A 26613-nucleotide genomic window follows, 5' to 3' on the forward strand; every position below is an offset into this window, starting at 1 on the left:
CAGCACCCCAAAGCAGGCAGACAGGCATCCCCAGGCCAGGAACCCCAGGGGCGGGACAGGAGGAGAGGAGGAGGACTGGCGGGGGGCAAGGACAAGCTGGCACCTCAGCCCAAGCCGCGGCGGGGAACAGCCCCGCCGGTGCCTCGACCCCCGCAGGCTGCGCCTGCCGGGCGCCCCGCTCCCGCCCGCGCCGGCCGTGGCCCGTGGGCGCCCCCTCCCCTGCGCCCTCCCCTCCCCAGCGCGCGGGCGGCGGTGACATCACGGCTCGCGGCGGGAGGGGCGGCGGCGCCCCGCGCACATCACTTCCTCGGCGCCTCCCGCGGGCGCGGACGCGGACCCGCGGCCTCCCGCTCCCGACCATGGCGGCCCCCGCCCCGCCCGCGGCCGACGAGCTCCCGGGCCCGGCCGCCCGGCGCCTCTACTCCAGGTGGGACGCGGACCCGGGCCGGGGCGGCGCGGGGCGGCGGGCGGGCGGGCGGGAGGCGGCCGCAGGAACAAAGGCGCGGCGGCGCGCGACGTGGCGGGGACGCGCCTCCTCCGCCGCGCGGGCTGCGGTGGGCGCCGCCGCGGTGGCCCTGCCCGCAGCCCCCTCCCCGGGCCGGCGAGTGGGGCGGGCGCCTCCACCGCTCTGCTGGCAGCTGCACCGCCCGGCGCGGCAGCGGGCGCTGCCCAGAGCTCTCCAACAGCCTGGCACTGCCACTGCCCGGCGCGGGGGGCGGCGTGGCCAGAGAGACCCGCTGACATGGTTGAGGCCCTGTCCCGTGGCCACCCCAAGCCCTAGGCCAGTGGAACCCCGGGGCTGGAGCCAGCCAGCCAGGTGGGTGTGTGCCTGTCTGAAAAGGCACCTTCCTCCGGGCAGATTCACAGGTGATCCAGCCAGCGCCCGGGCTCTGTGCCCATGCCCTCTGCGGATGACAGGGTGGCCCTGCCCTGGCTGCTGCTGTCAGGGGTGTTCCCCAGAGTGGTACACTGGGCCTGGCTGCTGGCACACCGTCCCCCAAGTGGGCAGGGTGCTGCCAGTTCATTCAGCCTCAGGCAGGGCTGGGTGGGCAAGTGCTGGGCAGGGGTTGCCCCAGAGGCAGGCCCAGCTCCCTGCAGTGGCCCTGCAGACAGGCCTCTGACTGAGGGATCGCTGTCCTGGTTTCCTCTGGCCATCCTACCATCCCTAATACTTAGGAGGTTCCTGCTGGAGGCCTGACCCCAAGAAGTCTGATCCTAGCCAGCCTCTGCTGGGCACTCCAAAGAGCACTGGCTCTGGTGGCCAGTGTACCCCTCTCCACTCCAGCACCTGTTCTGCTCTGTGGTGCTGCTCAGAGACACTTCGGTCTGGCACGGCTCCTGGCCCCACACAGGTGGAGGGGTGTGAGGACAGGCCTGCCTTAAAGACCTCCCCGCAGGGCGCCCAGGAATGGGACTGTGTAGGGGGGCATCTGCCCCAGGTCCTCTGCCAGGAGAGGAGGCGCTGATAAGGACTGCACATGAGCAGAGTTCAGGCCTTAGCTCTGGGAGACCCTGCACAGCCGTGCATCAGCCTGGGGGATGGGCAAGGGGCTGGGAAGCTCTGAAAGGGGAACCCCGGGTGTTCCTCTCCTGGCCCCCACCCCTGCAGCTAAGTGCTCCCCTCTGGGGTTGGGAAGGGAAGGGGTATAAGGGGAACCCACCTTGGGGTGGCCCTGTTAGAGGTGCACCCAGGAAGCAGCCCCAGGCCCCGAGATGGAGCACCCTCTGGTGTGGGGCAGGGCCTGTGAGGCCACCCCTGCCCCCACCCCAAGCCCTCTCCCCAGGCACTGTCCCCGACAGGGCCCCTAGGGAATGACTGCCCTTGGAATCCCTGCAAGCCTGACCCCCAGGTGTCTCCTACAGCTGGGTGACCCTCGTGTCCCCCTCCTCTCCAGCAGTTCCCACTCCTGCGTGCTCCCCAACCCACCCTGCCCCTTGCTCTCGTTCCCTCCCTTGGCTGTTGAAGGGAGTCACTGTGGTTTCTCTCCAGGGGTGGCTAGACAGGGTGCCAGGACTTGTGGCCAGTTGTGAGCAGGGGTCTCTGAGCATTGGCTCAGAGACCAGGATAGGGGTAACAGTCCTGGAGGGAGCAGGCAGGTGAGGATTCAGGTAGCGGAGAACAGGACTGAGGGGCCAGGTGTGCCTGGTAGGAGCTGGGCACTGGCTAATGGCTGACACCCGAGGACACCTTAGACTCTGGTGGGGGTCAACGGCTGGGTCAGGAGACCTGACAGGGTACCATCAGGGACAGTGGCTGGAGAGCAGGGTGATGTGGTTCAGGTGGGGCCATGGGATGATGGCTTCTCCCAGGATGCTGCATTGGGTACTGAGGCCAGGCCAGAGAGCTTGGGCAGGACATGGTCACCACAGCAGCCAGGCTGGCCATAAGGGAGCTGGTCTTCACTCCACTGACCAGGACACCAGTGGCAGTGGTGGGATCTTGGCAGAGGATACCCTGCCTCTTGTATGCTGTGGTCTGGCACTCACTGGCCTCGTTAAGTAGAGAGGTGCTGGGTGGCCAGCCTGGTCCTGATCAGGTCAGGGCCATTGTGTGGGGAGGGTCAAGCTGGGCTGGTTCCCCAGCACGGGGCAAGGTCTCCTTCCTTCTGAGAGGTGGAGGATGTTGCTTATCAGTTAAGCAGTGCATCTGTCTACAGGTGCCAAACCCTAGGTGGGAAGGCTGCCTACTCCCAGGATTGGGGTGGCCAGTGGGGGCACTGAGCCCCCAGCCCTGGAGAACCCTCCATCTGATTTGCACCCTGAGTGGGAGTTCAGGTAGACCTTGGGTGGATGGACCTTCTGGAGATCCAGGTAGCTCGCCCTCTGTCTGCTCAGGGTAGCTGCAGCTCTCAGGGTCCCCAGTGCACATGAGACCTTGACAGGTGACTGACAGGCAATGTCTCATAGCCTGCAAAGGAGGTGTAGAGGAACAGAGGTTCTAGGATCTTCTTCCTGAGTGAGGAAGTTGTCCCTACCAGGTGGCGTAGTCCCCAAGGGGGCAGGAGAAAGTGGTGGCCTGCAGATCAGTCATGATGGAGGGCCTGGGAGCCCAAGGAGGGTCTATTGATGTGAGGGTGCAGGATCTGGGGTTCAACATGTCAACAGGTACCAGCCAAGGAGGAGGTGGTCCAGGCCCTGCCCTGCCTGCCTTAGCTGAGCTGTCCTGGAGTCAAGTGGCCAGTGGCTGAGAGGGCCTGGAAACCCTCCCTGCCATCCTGGGGTTCCTGATTCTGCTCAGACCCCAAGATTCAGGGAGTAGAGTCCCCATAAGCACTGTCCCATTCCCTCTGACCCCAGCTGTGCCTCCCTTCCGTTTCTGACTCCCTTACTGTCAACCTCAGGAGACACTTCCCACCTCAAAGGGCAGCAGGGAGCTTCCACAGGTAATCCCGGGGTCCCAGGTAGAGACAGCACTCAGGGGTGGGCCAGCTGGGGAGGTCTCTGTGAGGCTTTGATCTCCCACCAGTGCTCTGCCCTGAGGGGCCCTGGATTCGAGACCTTGCTCTGAGCCCCTGTGGCCCTCTGTCCACAGCTGGATGCTGGCACCTCCTCTTCACTCTGGGGTCTCCTCCCTTTGCCCAAGGAGGGTCATATTATTGCCTCCTCATGAGTCTAGTGGCTGGAGGGACTGAGGAGGCAGCCAGGCTCTTGGGAGGTTTAGGAGAACCCCCCACAGACCCAAGGACGGCCTCCCCCAGCCCCACGTGGCCTCACACCTTGGCTAGACTGGGGCCCAGAGCTTACCTTGGACAGTTGGGCAAGGCTGAGGACTCTGTGTTCCATGTCAGTTGAGCCTGCAGACTGGCCAGGCTGGGGTCAGGTGGGAGCAGACTAGACACCAGGTCCTGGAGAGAAGAGGAGAAGCCAAGTGCTGACCCTGCCCAGCCCTTAGCCAGGCCCTCCTGGCAGCTGGCAGGCATTCCAGGTGGGAGAGCCAGGTCCACGCCAGACAGGAGCAGGGCTGGCCCTGGGGGCTGTGGTGCCCATCTCCATTCTGCATCCACCAGCGCTGAACAGCACCTGCTGTGTGCAGCCGGGCTCCTGGAGGACCCGGGCCCTGGCGAGGCCCTCGTCAGTTTGCCGAGATGCTGGTGCTGACTGTTGGGTGGGCACAGATGCAGCTGGGTTTGGTCCCTGCTGCCTCCCAGCCCCAGGAGGTGGAGGAGGATTAGCTCCTGTTCCCCCCGCCCCCAGTTTGCACTCATCCTGCCTCTGAGCTGCTCTTGATCCCTTGATCCACATCCGGACCCAGGGAAAAGAGGCCCCAGGGCACCTCCTGCTCCTCCTGGAGCAGAGGCTGCTGAACCCTTGCCCTGGGTCACCCTGAGGTGTGGGGGAACAGGGAAACCCCAGGCTGGTCCCTAGGACACACACGACTGGTGGGAGAGAGGTGCGGGGTCCTGCAATGCCCACTTCCAGCATGGAGGGCCAGCCTGTGGCCCTGAGCCTGGCCGAGAAAGCAGTGTGCAAGGTGGTGTATGGCGCCCCCCGCCCCCGCCCCCTGCTGCTGCCCGTGGGTCTGGAGCTGTGGCTGTACGTGCAGAAGATGCGCCACCTGCGGAGGAAGAGGTGCGGGCTGGTGCCCTGCGGGGGGCAGGGTGCCCGCTAGAGGGTGGCGCAGAACCTGGTGTCTTGAACGATGGAGGGGCGGGCGCCTGGCCTGGACGCCCCATCTGGTGCTCTCCAGGTGGCTCCCACCTTGCCTAGCGTAGTCAGGCCCCCTCGGAGGCCCAGGATGGCCACGTGGATGCTCCCTCTGGCCCTAGCCCTTCCCGAGGCGGACGCCAAAGCTGCACCCGGGCCTGGAGGACAGTGAGGTAGGGAGGTAACTCCCTGGCCAGCAGCAGACGCTCTGCCGCAGACCCCAGGTCCCCTCCCCCGAGTGCCGGAAGGACAGCAGACGGCTGGGCGCACAAACAGCCCTTCATTAAGAAGCCTGTTCGAGGCACTGGTCACAGCCATGGAGCTGTCCTGTGGCAGGTTGCCATGGCAACCATGGATTACTGTGACCGGTGTGGCATCTGGGTGGCCTTTTCCAGAGGACTTGGCAAGGTGGCTGCTGAGGAGCTGGGCAGGGGTGAGTAGGCGACCCTGGCATGCTGGGTGGCCTGAAGGTCTGGCCTTCTGGTTTTAAGGCCATGGCCCTGACCCTTGGCCCTTGAGAGGCCAGGTGGGCTGTGCTGGTCCCTGGGAGAAGCAGGAGGTGGTAGGAGCCCCAAGCCCAGCCCAGCATTTGCCATGAGGCAGGGAGCCTGCTGCCCTGGACTGCTGCACCCAGAGTGATGCCCAGCAGGGTCAAGCCCAGCCCCCACTGGCCCCAGGGGTGGCACCCATGAGTCGGGGCTCTGGGCCTGGCCTGGTGTAGTTCCTCAGTGAGCACCTGGCCAGCTGAATGATGGCCAAGCGTGCCTGGAGGCCAGCGGGTCCCGGCAGAAAGCTCTGAGCCTGTGGGTGCAGGGCACTCAGGCTGGCCTCTTGGGGGATCCACCCCCTATTTGTTCACATGGTGCCGTTACCTTGAGAAAGTTCAAAATGCCCTGTTTTCTTGATAACATGGGGATAGAGTGAGTGGGACATTGCGTTGGTGTCAGAGGGACATTTGGTTCAGACAATCAAGAGACACTGCCCTTCACACCCCCATCATTCCAGACCAGAGCCACAGTGGCCAGGGCGGGCTGCGCCTGGCGGGGAACAGGGCACTTGGTGGGCTGGCAAATCACTCTGCAGGTTTTCCACAAACCATTCACTTCAGAAAGCAACAGAGAAAACCAGGACAACTGGCTGGCCTGCCTCCAGAGCCAAGCCCCCTGTCCAGGTCCCCGCAGGGGCCTGCTGAACCCTTTCCCCACGGCTGTCTCCTCCTGCTGCCTCTCCTGCCCTTTGTCCTCCCACCTGGAAACTGGAGCCTGCCACTCACACTGGTGGTGTCCGTCTGTTGTGCCCTCCACCCCTGCTAACACCCCTCCAGTCCCTGGAGCAGGGCCAAGGCTTCGGGCCCATGTGACTGAGGCAGGACAGGAGAGCAGACTGAGGATCCAGGGGCCATGCAGCCAGCCCAGGGCCCTCCAGCAGGGAGGGGAAGATACCAATAGATCCCAGCATGTGTCCCCCCTCCCCTCCTCGCTGCGTTCTGAGATGCCCCAGGGCCTGAGGGCTGTGTGTTCCTCTGTGAGCTCAGGGGCTTCTGTAGGCCTCCAGCAAAGCATGGGCATTCACTAAGGGGACCGGGCCCCTGGAAGTGGGCAGGAGTCATGGCAGTAAATTCGGATGGTTTTGAGGGGACTGGGTTCATCCTGGGGCACAGCAGCGTCCACTTCTCAGCTGTTTCTCAGGCCAGTCCCGGCCGTAGCTGTGAGTGCTTCTCAGCGTCCCAAGACGGGAGACCTCAGCTCTCATGCATCTTCCCTGGAGGCTGGGGGCTTACGGGGACTGTGGCACGTGCTCCTACTGGAAGGTGGAAGGCTCGCAGTCTATCCTGTGGCCTCGTGGCTGTTGCTGGCAGGGGTGTATCCCAGGGCTTCTTGGGAACCTGGGGCTCCTGGCACCCTCAGCCTGTGCTGCTGAGATCTGGGGAAGGTGGGGTGGGGTCTGCTCCGGCTTCTGGCAGCTTGGCCACGTCAAGCACTGGCCACCGTGGCCTGACCATGCCCTCCCCGGTGGTGCTCCTGGCCTTGGTGGCCAGGGGCAGGCGGTGAGGGAAGCTGCGAGGCATGCGTGAGCATGGGGTGGCGGGGCCTCGGAGGAGCTTGGGTCTCGAGGGCCGGCTGCACCGGTGGGCCATGCCATGCCTCCCCCTGCCAGGATGGAGGCCTCCTGCCTGGAGCTGGCCCTGGAGGGTGAGCGGCTGTGCAAGGCAGGCGACTTCAAGGCGGGTGTGGCCTTCTTCGAGGCCGCCGTGCAGGTGGGCACAGAGGACCTGCAGACGCTGAGCGCCATCTACAGCCAGCTGGGCAATGCCTACTTCTACCTGAAGGAGCATGCCCGGGCACTGCAGTTCCACAGGCACGACCTGCTGCTGGCCCGGTGAGTGCCTGCAGGATGCGGGCCCAAGGGGAGACACTGCCCTGTCCGGGGAGGGGGTGGGCGGCTATGAGCAGGCCTGGCACAGGACCCCCGCGGCCCCCTGCCTGGGGCGGGTTGGGATCTGGCAGGCCCGAGGGCCCATGCTGGAGCTGAGTGTGTCTGTGTGTGGGAAGGGTGTGGCCCGTGCTGTGTCCCATGTGTGCCCGTCCCTGGTGGTGTCCAGGTCTCACACCACCAGAGGCCTTGCCGCTTCCCCACCTGGGAGCACTGGGCTCACTCCTTGCCCTGCTCTCCCTGTGGACCCCGAGTCCAGTGGTCTTGCCGCCCACTCCTGCACCGGCGGCCACCCCACCTCAAGGGACACTGAAGCTCTCCAGCCTCTGGGCCTCTATCTGTGCTGTGCCCTGAAGGGCACCCATCTTGCCTCATGCCTGGGCAGCTCCTCCTCCTCCAGGTCCCCAGGTCCCACTGACCTCCAGGTGGAGGCGGTGTCCCTGCCAGCCCTGCCACACGACCCCCGCCGCGCAGGCACTCCACATCCTGTCCTCACACCCGCCAGCGTCTGGTGCCAGCAGCTGCAGCAGAGGCTCACTGACCCGGCTGTGGCAAAGCCGGCCCCTGCTGCCAGCTGGCCTCTCCCGGGCTCCCCCCAGGTCTAATAGCTGCAGGGCCATGGCAGGCCTGAACTCCCTGTGGCCACTCTGCAGGCTGCAAGGGGACAGCAGGGACAGGCGGCACAGGAAGTGACCCTTCCCAGCCTCACCCAGTAGATTCAGGCTCCTGGTCAGCCCTAGGCTGTGCCCTCAGCCTGTTGCTACTTGCCCAGGCTCCCTGCTGGGTTCAGGGGCCTGACCAGTCCTCACTCCTTTGTCTTTCAGGACCATTGGTGACCGCATGGGGGAAGCCAAGGCCAGCGGGAACCTGGGCAACACCCTCAAGGTTCTAGGCCGATTCGATGAGGCTGTTGTCTGCTGCCAGAGGCACCTGGACATTGCCCAGGAGCAGGGGGACAAGGTAGACGGTTGGCCTAAGGGCAGGGGACGGGGGAGGGCTTAGTCCAGGAGCAGGGGACGGGGGAGGGGGTGACTTCCTTCGCCACCTGTTCTTCCCACCCCTGCCCCCTGGCCCAGGTCCAGATCTGGGCGTGGGCAGGCAGTGAACCACTCAGCCCCACTCAGCTGCCCCCACAGGAGGGAAGACAGGGACCCCCCTAGTGACTTGGGAGAGTTCAGGTCCCCTCAGAAACGGCTGGTGCTGCGGGGCTGACTCCTCCGGGAGCGGGGCCGGCCCTGCTCTGCGCTCGGCTGGCCTGCAGTGCTGCCCATCACGGGCCTGTCAGGGTGGGGAGCTCTGGAAGGAGGGGCAGCACCCTGGAAGTCACCAGCCTCTGGAACAGCTGCAGGGCCCACTGCACGCAGGACACTGACTTGGGTGAGGCCCTCCGCAGGTCGGGGAGGCGCGAGCGCTGTACAACATGGGCAACGTGTACCACGCCAAGGGCAAGCGGCTGTGCTGCAGCGCCGCACAGGACCCCGGGCACCTGCCCCCTGACGTGCGCGAGACGCTGCGCAGGGCCTCCGCGTTCTACGAGTGAGTGGCGGGGCAGTGGGCATGTCCTGGCTCTCTCTCCAGAGGCTTTCCCAGCTTTGTGCTGCCCCCCCACCCAGCTCACAGCCCCCACCCAGTCCCCACCTGCCAACCCCCCACTCACCTCTCAGGGACGGGTGGGACCTGACCAAGCCCAGAGATCGGCCAGCACTGGAGCCCAAGTGCACATGGCCTGTGTCCATGGCACCCCTGAGAGGGCCATCCAGGTGCCCATGGCCTGTGTCCATGGCACACCCTGAGAGGGCCACCCAGCACCCTCTCCTGGGAAGGTGGGTGAGGCAGCCCCCTGGAGCCAGCAGGGACAGACTTGGACTCCGTTCCTAGGAGGAACCTGTCGCTGGTGAAGGAGCTGGGCGACCGGGCAGCCCAGGGCCGGGCCTACGGCAACCTGGGCAACACCCACTACCTGCTGGGGAACTTCACGGAGGCCACAACCTTTCACAAGGAGGTGAGCCGGGCTCCCCAGGTGAGGCTGCTGCAGCAGCAGGGCCAGACTACACTTGGCCCTAGGGGCTCCCTGGCAGTCTCCAAGCTGGGCAGTGCAGGGTGGCACCACCCAGCCCCGACTCTGTCTGAGCTTGATCCTATGGTTCCTGGCTGCTCCTCCAGGCACACAGACATGGGCAGCCACCCTGGGCAAGGGAGGCAGCACCTGCCTGTCCCTTCAGGCCCAGGCTGCTCTGTGAGCCTGGGTCTCGGGTCTATCTCCACAGCGCCTGGCCATCGCCAAGGAGTTTGGGGACAAGGCAGCTGAGAGGAGGGCCTACAGCAACCTGGGCAATGCCCACGTCTTCCTGGGGCGTTTTGATGTGGCCGCTGAGTACTACAAGTAGGAAGCCCCCTGACCCACCCCAGGGAGAGGGTGGTCCTGGGAAGCACTGGACACCAGGCCAGGAGGCACCCACCCCAGGTGGGGAGTCTGACCGCCCAGTCTCCCAGGAATGGGGCGGGGGCTCCGGCTTGTGCCAGAGCTCTGGGCCATCTCATCGTCTCTGGCCTGAGCAGTCACCACCAGGTAGAGCAGGGTTATCAGGCCCAGGCGACCTGCGGTGGGCCCTGCTTCCTGGAGGCTGACCCTCCCGCTCTGCGCAGGAAGACCCTGCAGCTGTCCCGGCAGCTGCGGGACCAGGCGGTGGAGGCGCAGGCCTGCTACAGCCTGGGCAACACCTACACGCTGCTGCAGGACTACGAGCGGGCGGCTGAGTACCACCTACGGCACCTGCTCATCGCCCAGGAGCTGGCCGACAGGTGTGCATAGGGACGTGGGCGAGGAGGGGCTGGGGTCCAGTGGCTGGGGAGAGACAGCTCGGCCTGAGCCCCTGTGGCACGACTGCCGGCGTCGCCCCAAGCGGGGCTGCCCCACCTGGGCCTCAGCTGCCCCTACTGTGGGCTGTGCCCACAGGGACCCTCAGCACACTCTGGTGGGCTGCCCCCGTTTCGGGCCTGTCGCTCCCACCATGCCTGTGTGAACACCATCCCTGAGGTACAGCCCTGGGCACAGGCCGGGGGTCAGAGGGCTCAGAGTCACAGGGTCGTGGTACTGGCTGCCTTCGAGGGGCCCCAGGGTTTCCTCCAGGTCGATGGCAATGGCCTGGAGCCAGAGGTGGTGCCGGCACATCAGCGTGGGTGTGCTGGGTGCCCCAAGTCCCACACCTGCGTGACCCCAGGGTGGAGGGAGCCTCAGGGTAGACCGCCTTGCTGGCCACTGTAGGGCCAGCTGCTGTCCTGCCTGCCTCCCACCCCTGATGGCAGCACTGGCTCCAGGGCAGGCTGCTTCCCTGCTGGGACGTCTGAGTTTGTCTTCTAACGGGAAGAGGAGCAGGCACAGATGGTTGGGGCCTCTCCCAGTGCTGGCTGGATCTGTGGTCACTGCAGTCCTCTCCATGCCACTGGGACCTGGGAGCCCTGTGGTAACCTTTGGGACAAGCCCCATGGGGCTGGGGTTCCAGCTGTGGCAATTGACATGAGGGGGTCTGGACCCACAGCAGGCCTGGGGGCTTGGAATGGGGCACACCTGGGGAGGGCAGGCATGGACTCTCTCCCTCTGCAGAGTGGGCGAGGGCCGTGCGTGCTGGAGTTTGGGCAACACCTACGTGTCCATGGGGAGTCCCGCACAGGCTCTGACCTTCGCCAAGAAGCACCTGCAGATCTCCCAGGAGGTGAGCGGGCCTGCCTTCCCAGGGCCCCACTGCTTCTGCTGGCATCTGGGCCCTCTGGGCATTGCTGGCCTGCTGCAGACCGCAGGGCGTGGTGTCCTTCCTGCGCTTCCCCTCTGTCTCTTCAGGGTTGCACCAGTCACCTTGGTCACTAGGTGCCTTAGAGGCCTGGTTGCTGCTTTTGTGTGTGGCAGGGGCAGTATGGAGGGCAGGGGGCCTGCTTTCCACCCCTAGACTGCTACTGTTCCCTCCGGGGGACCCATGACTGGGTCCTTCTATTGATTTCCCTACCCCAAACCCTGGGTACTGGGCCAGGTGGGCCGTGGGATGCCTATGCCCAGCACTGAGCTGAGGGTGACCTGCCAGAGGCAGCCTGGGGGCACGAAGGCTTGCTCCCTGCAGGCTTCTTCTGGACCCCTCAGCTGGACACCTCCCTGAGAGGATGCCCAGGACTGTCCTATCACAGGGTGGGGACATCACTAGTGGACCCTCAGGCTCCCTGGCTAAAGATGGACCCATTGTCTGCCCAACCACCATAGCCCCAAATGGGGGTCGCTGAGTGTGTGAGGCCTGCACTTGCCCAAGTGCAGGTGAGGAAGGACAGGAGGTCTCTGAGCAGCAGAGAGCCTCTCCATTGGGGGCCTCAGGGCCAGCCCTCATGTCCCCAGAGCACAGGCAGGGGCCTCCAGAGCCCTCTGAGCTCCATGCAGGAGTCCCCATGCCCTCTGGCTCGACTCGTTTCTGAGCGAGGCAGATGCCCCAGAACGGTCCCTGTGAGGCTCAGGGGCCTGAGGTGCAGACTAGGTCCCTGGGACTGGCCAAGCTGACCAACCACCAGAGGGTGCCCAGGAAGGAAGACACCAATGGCACAGGGCCGGGCTGTCTGAGACTCTGAGCACTCATGGGACTGCTGGGGACACCCAGGGACAGACCCAAGGCCACAGTGAGGCCCAGTTCCCTCGGAGACCCAAAGGTCAGGGGTCAGCCTAGAAAGTCAGGGATGGCATATTGTGGGCTCATCACCGTCCCTTGGCCAGTAGAGCCCCGCCCTGCCCCAGTCTCACCTGCCCCTGCTTACTGCAGATCGGGGACCGCAACGGAGAGCTCACAGCCCGCATGAATGTTGCTCAGCTGCAGCTGGCCCTGGGCAGACTCACCAGCCCAGCAGCTGCAGAGAAGCCCGACCTGGCTGGCTATGAGGCCCAGGGTGAGTTCCTGGGCTGAGGGTGGGGGGTCCTGTTCATTACGGGCTCTCCTCTTAGTCTGGGCCACGATTGGGGCTGCATCTGGGAGGGTATGCAGCAGGGCACTGGGAGTGAGTCTAGCAGGGAGCACAGTGTGGGCCAAGGAATGAGGAGGGGGCTTCCCTGGATGAGGGAGCATTAACAGTGGTCACACAAGGAAGGAGGCCTCGAGGTGGGGCGCTGTCACCCAGGCAGGGCAGGGGTCAAGGGCTGCTGGAAGAGGTGGGGCAGACATGGGCATGCAGGAGGCAGGACAGGACAGGCAGAGCAGGGGGGGCTGGCTGGAGACGACAGTCATGGAGCACCTGGGGCCTATGGCAGGAAGGACAGGAGAGGGCCACTCACTACCCCGTCTGCGCCAGGGCTTCCCACGCACCACCCACCTTCCCAGAGCAGTACATGGGGAGAGTGGCCACCATCAGGCTGACCAGGGAAAAGGGCTGTGCCTGGGGTTCTAATCAGGTGAGGCCCAGGGCAGGCCAGGGCCTCCCTAATGACCTCATTCGCAGACTGCTGGCCATCCATGCAGCTCAGCAGCGCAGCACTCGCAGGGACTGAATGTTCCCTGCAAAGCAAATAGATCAATGCACATGAGGGCGCTGGGTGGGGAGGCCCAGCTCCAGGAGTCCCGCCTCTGCCCCCGTAGGGCTCTGCGTTGTGGGCACCCCCTGCCCTAGCCTAAAGATTCCAGAAGGGATGTGTGCACCATGCAGGCCCCTGGTGCCCAGGGCTGGGGCTTCCCAAGGGCAGGCATCTCTGCCCAGAGAGCTGCCTGTTGGTCCCCACCTCATGTCCCCTGGCCAGCACGACCACCCTCCAGGAGCCCCTGCAGCAGGTGGGGGCAGGGCTGGCGGCTTCTGGGAAGGCTCCCACACAGGCCGCCAGCTCCATGTCCTCCTGAAGCTTTCCTTTGAGCCAAGGAATGGGGGCGTGTCATGGGTGAATGCCCCGGGACAAGGCAGCTTCTGTCCTCCACACTGGCTCCTCTGCTCTGCTGTGTGCTGGACCCTTCCCAGCCAGGGGCCCCCGGAAGCCTCCTCCCGCCAGGCTGCCAACGGCCAGGCTGCAGTGGAGCTGGGGACATCCATTCTGGGACCACGGTGGGGGTGAGGTCTGTGCTCCAGTGTGGCTGCCCCTGGGCCTGGGGCGATCCAGCCCCGGCATGCAGCTGTTGAAGGCAGGTCTGTACCCTGAGGGTCTGGGTGGCCCCGGGGCAGACCCCCACTCAGGTGAGCAGGGCAGGGGAGGGTGTCAGAGGCCACACTGGTCTGGACCCTGTGCTGGGGTGGAGGGAGTGGCCGAAGGGCTTTTGCAGGACTGACATGGTTCATTCACTTCATTCAGCCAAACTGAGTACTGGGGGTGGGCTGGCCCTGGTCTCCGGAAACTGTCTGGTGGGGCTGGGGCTGGGCAGATGCATATCCAGAGTGGTTTGGAACACGGGGGCCAGAGGGGCATCTGGGGGACAAACCCAGTGGGTGGAGGAGGGCCTCCCAGGACAGGAGGCTGAGGGGAATTCACAGGAGGGACTGAGGGAGCCGGCGCAGGGAGTGGGCAGGGGCCGGCAGTGCCTGGGTGTGGGGTGGGCTTAGCTCACCTTGTGGGTGGGTGGTGGGTGTGGTTGCACTCCCCCATGGCAGATGGACTGGACTGCCTGGTGTCCAGGCCCCAGTTTTATTATTCTGGCTTGATACGAACAAGGGGGCTTCTATGCAGTTGGAGAAAACCTGCTGCCCTTTAGCCTGTGCAGTTCTGCCTGTGTCCCAGCTGGTGGGGCACCTCCCTGCAAGCTGCTGCCCATACCCAGCATCTCTAAGGGTACACCCTGTGAGACCCTGACAACTCAGATCCACCTTGCCAGAGGGCAAAGCAGCAGCCCCACAAGACCTGTGTGATCTCCAGCCCTCACAAGAAGGGACCAAAGAGGCAGGCTGGGTGCAGTGGCGGGCAGGGGACGGTGACCCAGGTCCCAGCCGGGTGAGAAGGGGTCAGATTCTGGCGGATGAAAGAGGAACTACTGGGATCTCAGAGCATCAGAGCTGCCAGCAGCAGGCAGGGTGGGCTGCGAGGGACAACCCTCGGACGTGGGTGCTCTGCACAGAAGCGGTGGTGACAGTGTGCAGGTCAGACTGGCCGGGGCAGGGCAGTGCTCAGGGAGGGGCAGCTGTGGGGGATCAGGGCTGAGCCCCCTAGTCAGGCAGCTCGGCCAAGGGCATGCGACTCTTGGAGGTGGCTGGATTCAGAACCCTGTGGACTCCGGACAGAAGGTCCATTCAGCGGGGCCCGGAGGGCCTCCCGGCTGTACAGGCCTGTGTAGGCGGCTCACCCAGAGATAGACACAGGCTGCTTCTCAGCAGCACCTCACCTCACTGCAGCTGCAGCCAGGGCCTGCCCAGGCCACTCCTGGTGGAGGGCCAGGTGGCTCACAGCAGCTACAGCACCCTGCAGACAAGGTGGAGAGACTGCGTCTTGTCCCCAGACTGTGGGGAGCATGAGAGGCAGAGCCAGGGTGTCACTGGGTGTGGTAAGGGGCCTCCTGGCTCTCCAGCGGACTCTCTCCTGGGGCCTCCCGTGGCATTCCCACCCCCAAGCTCCACGTGGCCTCGGACTGTCTCCATTTCTTCCTCAGACCAGCCTGCCTAATCCGGGGTGGGTGGGCACTGGCAGACCTTCAGACGGTGAGCCCTGATGCTCCCCATCCTGTCCCCTCAGCCTCAGTGTGCCAGTCCAAGACATGCCAGCAGCCAGGCTGCCTCCAGGGGCAGAGGAAGGACCCTGGCCACCACTGCCATGGTCTGGGGCCCTGGTGTTGGGGGTAGGAGAAGCACAGACAGGGCACATCCTGGATGCCCAGGACCACATTGGCACATTTAGGGGCTGGCTCCTGACCTCCTGGCCAGACCCCTCCACAGGCTCCTGGATGGCAGCGCCCTCTGGATTGGTGCCTCCTCAGGGAGGGGCAAACTCAGAGCCTGATGGGGAGCTCAGTGGCCTCCCCTGCTTCTCCATGGCTGCTCTTCATTCTTCTTCCACCTGCAGGAGTCGCACTGGGCCACTGCCTAGCTCTAGGGATACCTGGGCACTTTCTCTGGAGGGACCAGCTTGAGTCCCCAAAGTCCTTGGTTCCCTCTGTTTGTCCTCTCCACATCTTCAGGAACCCACCATTAGATGCCACAGACAGGCTTGGGGGCGCTGATAGCTGGGCCTAGCTGGGGCTTCACTGGGTGGCTAGGGTAACATCTGCTGCCCACCGACATCCTCCTGGGCACATCTGCAGCCCCTGGACATTCACACTCTGCCAGTCCTTAGCATTGCCCTGTCTGGGTGGAGGCAGACTTCTTCCCAGTTAGGGGCAGAGACCTGGTCTCTGCAGGGTGCCAGCCAATAGCCCCACACAACACCCGCTCTCCCCGGCAGGGACACCTGGGGGCCTCGAGAGCTGGGCGTGCTGTGTGGCATGCTGGCCCGTTGCCTTGCTTCAGGTGGTTTCTGGCCTCTGAGCCTCGGCAGAGATGCTGAGGGATGACCTGGCTGAGCTGGGGAAGCTGAGATGAGTAGCTGTGCTCCAGCCCTGTCCCCCAGGCCCAGGTGTTCCCGGGGCCATGTGACTGACAAGCTGGCTCCCCTTCCTCTGGTGTCCTGGGGGTGTGGGCTGAAAGCCCCAGGCCAAGGGTTGGGCTAAAGGGTTGGCTCCCTGCTGGGCACCTTCCTGCTGTCCTCTGGACATGCCACAGGTCCTGGCTGCTCTGCCCTCTGGCACAGTGGTGACCTGCTGCAGACATCCACAGGGCTGCTGTATGAGGTGAGCCCCACGTGGGCAGTGCCAGGATGGTTGAGTGTCCACTGACGCCAGCGGCACCTCCACCTGTCCACACTCCACCCATCCAAAGGTCCCTGCCTCCCAAGCCCTGCCCTTGGACACACACCACCATGTGATAGGCTGTGTCCAGCATGTGTCTGCGGGTGCCGGGTGCTTGGATCCCAGGAGGACAGGGGTGAAGGGTCTGTCTGGTGAGGGTCTGTCAGGCCAGGAAAGGAGGCTTGGCCTTTCCTGGCATGGCAGTGTCCTTGGGGAGGTGTGCGCATGGGGAGGGCACATGGGGTTAGGCAGGGGCTGGGGGTGCCCACACTACCAGGCTCTTCCCACTTGCTCTCTACCTGGAGCATTCTGCAGCCTTTCCTTGGCTGGCTGCACACCATCCACCTCCTCAGAGGGGCCAGGGCTGACCCTCCGTCCCCCAGCCCAGCCCCATGGCCCTTGACTTGGCCAGGGGTTCTCTGCACTGCAGACTTCATGCTATGCTGTCTGTTGTCTTGCTTCTGGTCTGGCTTCCCGATGTGGATGGGCCTGCCAGTCTGGCTCTCCCGGGCTAGCTCTGTCCTGCAGGCACTCAGTGAGTAGCCGGCCCGAGGCCAGACTCGTCTTCTTGAATCTCCAGTTCAAGAACTGCCCTGTGCTAGGGCCTGCTAACTGGGTCCAGGACTGAACTGCACCCTTTCCCCACCCAGGGCATGTTTGGGACAGAGGTCTGGGGGTAGTCCAGCTGCAGGGTAGCCCAGGGCCCCTTGTCAGGGTGGTGACTGCAGAGTCTACAGCTGGGCCATCTTGGGTTGGGCAGCTTCTCTTGAGAGGACATGGGGTCCCATGGCTCAGCCCCCTGCCCTGCCCATGAGCAGCTGCCAAGTACCCAAGTTCTCAGTCATCCCTTCCCAGGGGCCAAGGAGCCCAGGGGAAGGCCCTGCATGGGGCTGACCTGGGGCTCCTCTGAGGCCTTTGTCACTCCTGCCCCAGCTTGGGCTGCCCACAGTGAACTGGAGTGGACACAGAAGAGCCCCTGCCCCCAGGCCAGAGTGTGAGGGGGCCTCAGGAGGTGCGTTGGCTCCAGAGGAAGCAACTGAGTGGAGCCTCTGGGCCCCAAGGATGGTGGAAGGGCGTCTGGGCAGGCGGGAAGACAGCCCTGTCCAGAATCGGATCCTTTGGAAAGGCATGGGGAGCAGCAGGGCCAGTCCCCCGACCCCACCGCCTGCTGGAGTGTCTGGTATCCACTGTGCAGTCAGTGTGCGCACGGGGGGCTGCGTGGTCGGAGAGCAGGGTGCCGTACTGCCCAATCCTCAGTCCCCCAAGGGTGCCCGCCTGGCCAGCTGGCCTCATGACCTGACCAGGCACCGCTGTCTTCCAGGGGCCAGACCCAAGAGGACACAGAGACTGAGTGCAGAGACTTGGGACCTGCTGAGACTCCCCCCAGAACGGGTGAGCCAGGCTCGGTGGGAGGCAGGGGATGGACGTCAGGGGATGGCAGCCAGCATATGGCGGCAGGTTAATGAACTGGGGTGCATGTTTGTCCAGCTGCCACTGCCTGGCTCAGCCCAGCCGCGGGGAGATAGATGTGCCCCCACGATCCAAGGCTGTTCATGGCCCATCTGCCACCAGCCCCAGAGGTTCTGCTCCTCCCTCTTGTCTGCTGTGTGCCCCAGGGCAGGCATGTCCTTCCAGGTGCCCCCACCAGCCCCTGGGTTGCAGTCCTGGTAAGCCCGTGGACTCTTCTATCCCTGACCACTCAGGCTCTGCCCAAGGGGAAAAGCTGGCAGGGTTCACTGAACCCCAGAGATACAATTTGGGGGGTCAGGTGTGGATACCTTGTGACCCCTGCAAGGCCGTGACCCCTTTGAGCATCCTGTTCCTCTAGTGTAACAAGGATGGGTTGTGGTCAGCCCTTGGGGCCCAGCATGGGTCATGGCACAGGGATACCATAGCCACCATCGCTGGCTAGTGGGAAGGCTAACATTTAGGGAGTCGCCCCGCCCACCCAGGGCCACATGGCCCTGTGCTGGCCTCCTCTCCTTGGGGAACCCATTGCATACTGCATGCACCCAGGAAGCGAGGTCTACCGCACCCTCCTGGCACTTCCTGCAGCATCCCAAGATGGGGGACATTGGTCCAGGACGGCCCCACCCATAACTGGCCTCCCCTCCCCAGGAGCAGAATGGAGACACCCACCATGCAGGGGACTGGCGGGGCCCAGGCAGGGACTCGCTCCCTCTCCCCATGAGGAGTAGGAAGTACCAGGAAGGACCAGACATGGCTGAGAGGAGGCCCCGAGGAGGCAGCCACTCCCCACTGGACAGTTCGGACATCAGAGTACAGGTACCTCGCACGGTAGGTGCCCTGCAGCCCAGGATGCACAGCCAGCCTGGTCGTGCTGGGAAGATGGGTCCCTGTGGGCATCCTGGCCCTCCTCCTGGCCCCATGCCACCCCGTGGCCCCTCAGTGGAGGGCAGTGTCTGAAAGCATTGCTGCCTGGCCTCAGGGGACGTCCCGGGGTGCCCTGGGGGCCCTTTCTGCATGGCAGGTCAGCCTGGCTCAGGGCCTGTTTCTGCCTTTGTCACCTCTCAGTCTCCAGGTGGCCTTACTCTCCTGCTGGCCCTCTCCCTGCCTCACCGGTACCCTCTGGACTCACCCCTGAGTCACAAAAGCGTGTTCCCCCAGAAGGAGGGCACAGTGGGAAGCTGGCATCTCTGCAGGGTTCCTCCTGGTCAGGGTCTAGGAGACCCCACCCCACCCTGCAGTGGCCATGGTCAGCTTTTGTTGCCACTTATAGAGGGGGAGGGATAGAGTGGGCTGATGGCCAGGTGTGTGAATGGACAGTGGAGTCACAGACTGGTGGCCGGGCAGGTGTGGGGTAGAGGCCTAGCCTCCTGCTGCCTATAGTTCCCACTATCCCCAGGGCTCGGTGAGCCTCTCCAGGTCGCAGGGAGCTGGTGGGGGGCCAGGGGCACAGAGACAGAGGCCAGGTTCAGAGGCCAGCCTGGAACCCTCTGGGGACACCCGCATCAAACCAGCTGCAAAATCATCAAAAATAGTCCTTCCGCAGCCTAATCAGCACCTTCCCAGCCCTCGGAGGGCGTGGGTGTGCTGGATATTCTCAGCGCCACGTGTCTGGAGGCTGCCAGGGCCCCACTTCCTGCAAGTGGTGAGAGGCCTCTACTCCATCCGGGCTCCGCTTCTGTCCCGGGGAGAGGCTAGGGACACTGGGAACCTGGAGGTCTCCTCCGTGTGCTCCGAGTAAGGCCACAGCAGATGCAGCTGGGGCTGGCTGGGGCTGCCCACAGGAGCCAGGGTCCAGGGTCAGCAGGGCGCCCAGCCCAGCCGGGGCGGAGGCCAGGCCACACTGCCAGTGCCGAGAGCTGCCTTGGGAACCTGCTGAAGGAAGAGGTGGCCCAGCTTTGGAAGGAAGCCCAGGGCCCTGGTATCGGGTGGGGAAAGGGCTTTCAAATAAGCCGTCCACCCCCACAGCCCTCCAGCGTGACCGCCCACAGGAGCCAGGGAGCGCTCTGCTGAGCTCAGGGAATCCACCTCAGTGTTTACGGAGCGGCTGCTGTGCGCGCGCTCCAGCAAGTGAGCTAGCAGAGGGCGGGCTCTGGAGGCTGAGCCCTGCTTGGGTCCTATTTAAGCGTCGGGTGAGCCCGTGGGTCCCGGCAGGCAGAGGCGACACTTGGTGCTTCGGGCAGGAGGTGGCTGCACGTGCAGGCGCCCTGCACTGCTCCTGGCTGCTGCTGCCGGAGGGCGCCGTGATCCAGCGTGAGTGTGGGGCCCCATGTCCCTGGTGCAGTAGAGGCAGGGGAGCACAGAGGCCTCTGCTGGCCAGGGTCAGTGGACCTGGCCAGGTCTGTCCCTGTTGACTGAAGCAGTGGGATGTAGAGAGGAACTCAGAACCTCAAGTGTAAAGGACCTAGGGTTGGGGGATGAGGCGAGGCTGGGGCAAGGGGTGGCCTCCACGTTCCTGAGTGTGCCCTGCCAGACTCACACTGGGCCTGTGCCTGCAGAGCCCCTGCAGCAGGCACCCAGTCCAGGTTGTCCCCCTGGGTCTTAGCCCTACAATGCCCTGCACAGGTCAGCAGTACCCCTGGAGAGCTGGTCCCAGCTTGGGATGGAAGAGAGCTGGCAGGCAGGGCCAGTCCCAGGTCTTGAGCCCTGGAGACAGCTCTGCCGTGACGTCTTGCTGCCCCCTAGGTGAGGGGCCAGGTGGGGCCTTAGTACATCTATCTCTTGAGCCCTCAATGGGCCCAGGGGAGGCTGCTGTGGTCTGGCAAGGTCTGGCTCAGTCTGGCTCGGGTCACCCGGGGGACCCCAGCTGAGCAATCCACCTGTTGGAGTCCAGCTTGGGTCAGACACGAGGGCTAGGGCAAGGAGCCCACCTCCTCCTGAGAGGCACCTGTGTGACACCCCTCTTTTGCCAGGCCTGCGGGCTCCTCGGGCTCAGCCCAAGTGCAGGCAGTCCACCACCTGGCTCCTGCATGCCTGCTCTCCCTCCCACCGGCTCTGGCAGGGTAGGGGCTCAGGCCTAAGGGAGGACAAAGCCCCGGGCAGTGCAGGAGGTGGGGTGAAGGGGTGGGGTCAGCCTGAGGCCCAGAGCCAGGTGGGGGCTCTCCTCCATGCCAGCACGACTGCCCCCTGCCCAAGGCCCCCTCAGCAGGGTCCCTCTGCCTTCAGAGCCCTAACCCCAGTCCTGGAACAGGGTCGTCCACAGGGCCTGTGTCCCAATTCCAGCTCTGCTCTTGCCGCTGGGGGGCCTTGGATATGCCACACAGCCTCTCTGTGCCTCAGCCTCCTGCCTGGCACTCAGCAGGCCATGTCTGTGCAGGCTCACACAGCCCAGGAAGAGCCCGTGAGGCTGATGGACGGCCCAGGGGTGCAGGAGCTCCTGCTGCCCCTCCCTACTGGGGGTGGGAAGACCCTGGGACGTCCCCACCCTCTGTAGCCTCTGGGGCCCAGAGCAGGCCCCATGAGGCTGGGTCCACCCACATGGTTGCCAGGTTGACCACTGGAAGTGTGTATCTAGTGGCTATTCCAACTCCCTGCCTGCCACAGCCAGGTCATACCACCTGTCCCCTCCTGTCCCCTCCTTGGGCAGGGGCTGGAGTGCTGGGCTGGGGGCCAGGCCAGGCGGGACTCTGGGGGGCGTGTGGGGAGACTTTCTGGAGGTGGCAGCTGTGAACTGGGTTAGACGGGGACCATCCCAACCCGAGGCTGGCAGAGGGTGGGTAGGGGTGGCAGGTTGTGAGCAGGGGCAGGGCCTGTGGGGTAGAAGAATGGGGCCTGGCCTGAGGGGGCAGCCACGGGAGGAGAAGAGCGGGCTGACCGGCAGGGGCAGGCTGGGGCGGTGGGTGAGGGCCCTGGCCGCAGCTCTGGTCTTAGGACTGTGTGACGGGTGCCCAGGCCCCAAGCCGAGCCCCGGAGCCTGCGGGCTGGGCCAGGCAGGGCCAGCTGCACTGACTCTGTGTCCCTCCAGAGCATACCGCGGGCCTCGTCTTCCGAGGAGGAGTGCTTCTTTGACCTGCTAAGCAAGTTCCAGAGCAGCCGTATGGATGACCAGCGCTGTTCCCTGGAGGAGGGCCAGGCGGGGGCTGCCGAGGCCACAGCTGCCCCCACCCTGGAGGAGAGGGTTGGTGAGTGCAGGGGCCTGGGCCTCAGTCCCGCCTACATGTGGGTGGTCCCTGAGCCCCGCACCTGCTGCCAGGTCAACCAGTGTCTTCAGCCAGACCCAGTGCCAACCAGAAAGCACCCACAAAGCGCTTGCCCCAAAGGGCGGGCCAGGTCAGCTGCAAAGTGCCCCTTATAGCAGAAAGTTCCCCCCGCACTGGTCTCCAAAGCTGCATCCTGGGAAGCATGTAATTATCCCCACCCCTCCGGAACACACTGCCAGGGTGCAGCAGCAGCCTCAGAGTGCGCGGGAGGTGAGGCCTTCTCCTGTCACCTCCTAGAAGCCCCTGGAGGTGGTGTAGCTGTGGCAGGGGTGGGCAGCAGACACCCAGGGCCCTCTCCCCCAGGAGCAAGCAGAGGGCTGGGCTGGGATCAGAGGCCAGAGCCCCCTGCTGGCCCGGGCCCAGTGTCAGGCCTGCCTGCAGTGTGTCCCAGCCTCACCCACTGCCCCTTGCAGCCCAGCCCTCCGTGACAGCCTCTCCCCACACGGAGGAGCTCTTCGACCTCATCGCCAGCTCTCAGAGTCGCCGGCTGGATGATCAGCGGGCCAGTGTGGGCAGCTTGCCTGGGCTGCGCATCACCCACAACAACGTGGGGCACCTCCGTGGTGATGGAGACCCCCAGGAGCCCGGAGACGAATTCTTCAACATGCTCATCAAGTACCAGGTGGGCCCACAGCCCGGGGGCCAGGCCAGGGCTCGCCCAGCCCTGCGCAGGCCTGTGGGCCCTTTGCCAGCCGTGAGGGAGGCAGCTGCGGCCCTCGGTCTCAAGCCCCATCTGAGGGACACCTCCAGGAGGTGAAGCTACAGGCGGCAGGCAGGGCTGCAGGCCAGGGTCACTGCCTATCCAGGCAGCTCTGCCAGGCCCTCCTTGCTGGGAGCCTCCACCTGTAGGGAGATGGGTCCCGGGAAAAGCAGCCCAGGACACCCCACGGCTCAGCTGCCCCTTCTGGGTAGGGGCTTGCAGCAGGGTTGCCAGCACCCGAGGATGTGGCCGAGGGGCATCCCTTTAGCTTCCACATCTGGGTGGAGGAAGTCAAGGGCCCACCGCACCAAGGTGAGAGAGAGGGAGACCCTGGGGCTGCTGGCCAGTTGGGGGACCACACAGTGGACATGAAGGTCAGAGGGCGAGTTCTGGGATGGGCCAGGTGGGCAGCCTCACCAGCATGGAGGAGGCAGGTCAGGACAGGCCTTAAGCAGGGGGCTCACAAAGGGTGTATCTGTCCACCCTTTGGCTGGGCCTGGCAGACGGTGGTTGGGAGTTCTGGGGTCTCGGGGTCAGAAGACTCTGGAAAATGGCCAGCAGGTTTCCAGATCCGATCTTCATTCCCACAGAGGAGATGCGACCATGGCTGTGTGCCAGGCATCCAAGGAGCTGCCTCCATGCCAGCCCCTCCCCAGAAGCTAAGAGCCCCCCGCCCACTTGCACACACTCGCCAGCGGCTCCACCAGCTCCTGTCTCTTCTGCTCCAGGCCCTGAAGAGCTCAGAGGCCCCTCCAGCCACCCCCTCGCCATGCCAGGGCGGGCAGGGCCCTCGAGGGGCCAGCCACCCACCCCGAGGGGGATCCTGAAGGAGCTCCGCACTGCAGGCCCTGGAACCCCACCCCACAGGCCCACTAGGGTCAGTCCAGGGCTAAACCAGGTTCCAGGGCAGTGCTGAGGGATGCCACACCCAGGCCAGCCCCCAGGGGTCAGCAAGTCTCGGGCAGCTGACTCCCAGGCCGGGCTCCCTCCAAGCCCCAGGTATCATTCAGCTGCTTTTGCTGGGTGGGCTAGCCCCAGGCTCGGGGGACACAGCCCCAGGAGACTTGTCCATGTCCAGGATCCCAGCACCAGCAAAGAAGCCAGGCAGGCCCTGGAGCTAATTTCCCAGGTGGGCTTGGAGACCTGAGATGGCCTCTGAGCCAGTGCCCACTGCCTCTGACTTTGGCAAGCCTGCCAACCTCTGGGTGTTGGGACAGGCTCCCCAAGGGCCTAGGGAGGGCAAGCCCACCAACCTACACATGTCTGCCCAGTCCTCCAGGATCGATGATCAGCGCTGCCCGCCACCCGACGCACTGCCCCGAGGTCCCACCATGCCGGACGAGGACTTCTTCAGCCTCATCCAGAGGGTGCAGGCCAAGCGCATGGATGAACAGCGCGTGGACCTCACTGGGAGCCCAGAGCAGGAGCCCAGTGGGCCACCGGAGCCCCGGCAGCAGTGCCAGCCTGGGGCCAGCTAAGGCCTCCTGCCACAGCCAGGCCTGCCCTGTAGACCTGCTCCTGCACACTGGGGGCTCACAACTGTCCACATGGCCATGGCCCCCAAGAAGCTGAGTCCTCCCAAAACCATGGCTGAGGACCGGCTCTGAGCCCCCAGCCCTTCCTACTGAGCCGAGCTGGGCACACTGCCCATGGCATGCCCCTGCCCCGGGCGGCAGGCTCAGACCGCAGCTGCTGTGTGGGGAGGGCATGACTCTGTCCACACAGCCCATGCTTCCTGCAGGCCTGCCTGGCTCTGCCTCTGCCCAGGCCGGGCCTTCAGCATGTCGCCCCCAAGCCCTGGTGCTTCCCGACCCTCTCCCTCCAGGACTCCACCCAGCCCTGCCAAATGTGAAACCTGCCATCTCCCAGCCCCCAGAGGGGTCTTCTCTGGGGGCTGCCAGGACACAGGCATGTTCTGTCACCCAGCTGGTCCTGGGGTAGCCACGCAGGGGACAATGCTCCATCCCCAGGGCAAGACTCCTTTCCCAGAGCCCATCTCCCCTTGTAATCTGCTTTGAGAGGTCATCAGCCAGAGAGCCTGGTCCAGGGCCACCCACGGTCCCTGGCCCCAGCAGGCAGTCCTGGGCCCACAGGGACCCAAGGGCTCAGCCCTGGCACCACTCGCAGAGAGAAGGGTGGGGGCAGGAACACCCATTCCTAAGCCCCAAGCCCTTAGACCTCCAGGCCAGCGACACAGAAGGGGACTGGGCCTAGGGTGGCACCAAGCTAGGTGAGCAAGGGCACCAGAGTGGGCTGGCTCCAAGTGAGCACCTCGCACCTTGCCATCTGGGGGAGATGGCATCACCTCTCCCAGGAGACCAGCCCCCACATTGGAGTTGGTCCACAGGGTACCAAGCTCCCAACCCAGACCAGGGCAGGACCCGCTGCAGACCTGCGAGACAGGCCTGGGCGCCTCCTGCAGGCAGCCCTCTGGACCAGTCTGAGGGATGCCTGTGACCTCGCAGCCCCCAGGGCAGCAAGGGGTGCCTCCCCAAGCCTGGGGAGGGTCTGTGCCCCACCCGTGGTACAGCCTGGGCACCAGGCAGGGCGAGGGCAGCTGGAGGGCGACCCTGGGCTCAGCACGGGGACCGTGTGGAGGTGGCAATACCCCAAGGTTGGGTCTCTGGGGCCGGGAGCCCTCATACTTGAATGTACATGCGTATTTATTGCTCGCACGTGTCTGCCACGTTGTCACGGGTCCTTTCTGGCCCGAGAGGTACTTTTTTTTCCCCACCCGCCCTTGAAAAATAAAGTGTGCCAGGTCAGTGCCGTCTCTGCCAAAGCAGTGGGGGGCCCTGGGACTGGGCTGCCAGTGTGGGGGGTGTGCAGTGCCCTGCCACCACCCAGCCCTGCCCTGCCCTACCCTTCCTGACCGCTGAACGCTGTCAGGTTCCACAGGCGTCTGGGGAAGGCTGGGCTTAGTCAAGCCATCCGCTGCGCAGAGGTCACATCCCCAGGCAGGGCCTTCACCTACCACCGCTGTGGTCAGCTTCCCAGGGAGGGTGGGCCAGGAGATCAGCCACGACCTTGTGCGCAGCCTCCCCACCAGGTCAGCCCCTGCCCCCGACCATCAGAGTCCAGGTCCACAGGAGCCTGGCAGGCAAGTCCAGACACACTGAAGGAGCCTGCAGCACGTCTGAGTGTGCATGCGGCGCATCCATGGCTCTCAGCCAGGGCCAGCAGCACTGGCAGGCTGCTGGACACAGGCAGCCACAGCTGGCCTGTGCTCGCAGATCCTGTCTACCAAGAAGCACTTGGACACTCCTGCCCCGATTCTGGGTCCTGAGGCCTGGCACTGTCTCTCGAAGCCCTTAGCATCCCAGGTCCAGGTCAGGCTGTCCAGAGCCCACGTAGTGTCCCCACCCAAGAGAAAAGCCAGCCAAGACAGTCTCCCTGCTGTTCAGAGAGAGGCAGGAGGCCAGTAGAGAAAACAGGTCTCCTAAATGGGGTGGGCAGCGACCAGGATACCAGAGGATGTGCTCATTCCCAGTGCCCACTGTGCTGCCAGGGCCAGCCTGGACCGGGAGGCCTTCTTTCCCCCGCACACCTGCCTTGAGCACGGGAGGCCCAACGTCCCAAGGGCTGGGGCAGGAGGACTGGCATGGCTGTCTCCTGGCAACCAGGGCAGAGCTGGTCTGGAGACCTGGAGGCAGTGCTGGCAGGTGCAATCTCAGCAAGCAGTGGGGTGGCCACTGTTACTCCCGGGTGGAACGGGAGAAAAGGTGAGGTAGCCACAGCAAGGAGAGGCACCCATGGGGGTGGGATACTATGAGAACCCAGCCCACTGAAAGTCTGTGATCCAAGGTCCTGCCACCCAACCCCACGGGGCCTGCCAGCTCTCGGAGGCCACAGTCCTGGACGGCTCACAAAAGGGCAAGACGTCCTGTGGAAAGAACTTTGTGACTCTAGTGTGGTCTGGCTCTTCCCTGACTACAGGCCCCCCTGGCCTGATGCTTCTATCTCCTCCAGAGGAGGCCCTACAGCTGCCTTGGGACAGGCCTGGGAGTTCCCAGGCTACTTCCCAACCGGCTTGATTTTTTCTCAGGTGTAGAGGCCAACAGGAGGTTGCTGCAAAAGGGGAGGGAGCAGGCCAGGCCAGGCCAGGTGGGAAGCACTGGGTCTGTGGAGGCGGAGTGGGTGGGAGGGGCCTCCGTTGCAGTTCCTGTGGGGACAGAGGGATGGGGCAACCAGCTTAGGTTTGGCTCCTTTGGAGAATTCTAGGGGGCTCCGAGCACACGGACTGGCCCATTTGAGCAACACCTGGCCCAGGGTGATAAGGGTCCCCAGGTGTGAGCCCGTCAGGGACGGAGAGGTGTGGGCTCTGCAGGTGACAGGCAGGGGTCACAGCCTTTGCTAT

The 26613-nt window shown here is 64.7% G+C and overlaps 1 protein-coding gene across 6 annotated transcripts; it reads left to right on the forward strand.

Annotated features, from left to right (window-relative positions):
- Positions 1-279: 279 nt before the first annotated feature.
- GPSM1 (G protein signaling modulator 1) lies at positions 280-25021 on the forward strand. Of its 6 annotated transcripts, none has more exons than XM_079112520.1 (14): positions 280-427; positions 6802-7023; positions 7902-8037; positions 8471-8613; positions 8956-9079; positions 9345-9460; positions 9724-9879; positions 10682-10790; positions 11871-11994; positions 17212-17282; positions 18009-18188; positions 21322-21478; positions 21970-22178; positions 23528-25021. In XM_079112520.1, the coding sequence occupies exons 1-14, from the start codon at positions 360-362 to the stop codon at positions 23732-23734; spliced, it is 2022 nt and encodes a 673-aa protein (XP_078968646.1). In that variant the 5' UTR covers positions 280-359; the 3' UTR covers positions 23735-25021. The 6 variants fall into 6 exon arrangements, with proteins under 6 accessions (XP_078968646.1, XP_078968647.1, XP_078968651.1 ...); XM_079112521.1 differs by having other exon boundaries at positions 18009-18176; XM_079112525.1 differs by lacking the exon at positions 280-427 and adding an exon at positions 1979-4569.
- The last annotated feature ends 1592 nt before the right edge of the window (positions 25022-26613 follow it).

This window comes from Sciurus vulgaris (assembly GCF_902686455.1).
Source record: "Sciurus vulgaris genome assembly, chromosome: 15".
Taxonomy (NCBI): Eukaryota; Metazoa; Chordata; class Mammalia; order Rodentia; family Sciuridae; genus Sciurus; species Sciurus vulgaris.

Coding starts and splice junctions, on each gene's coding strand:
- GPSM1 (XM_079112525.1), top strand. CDS start 4,406: ATGCCCACTTCCAGCATGGAGGGCCAGCCTGTGGCCCTGAGCCTGGCC. Junction 7,024..7,901: donor CACGACCTGCTGCTGGCCCG/GTGAGTGCCTGC, acceptor TTTGTCTTTCAG/GACCATTGGTGACCGCATGG. Junction 17,283..18,008: donor TGAGACTCCCCCCAGAACGG/GTGAGCCAGGCT, acceptor TCCCCTCCCCAG/GAGCAGAATGGAGACACCCA.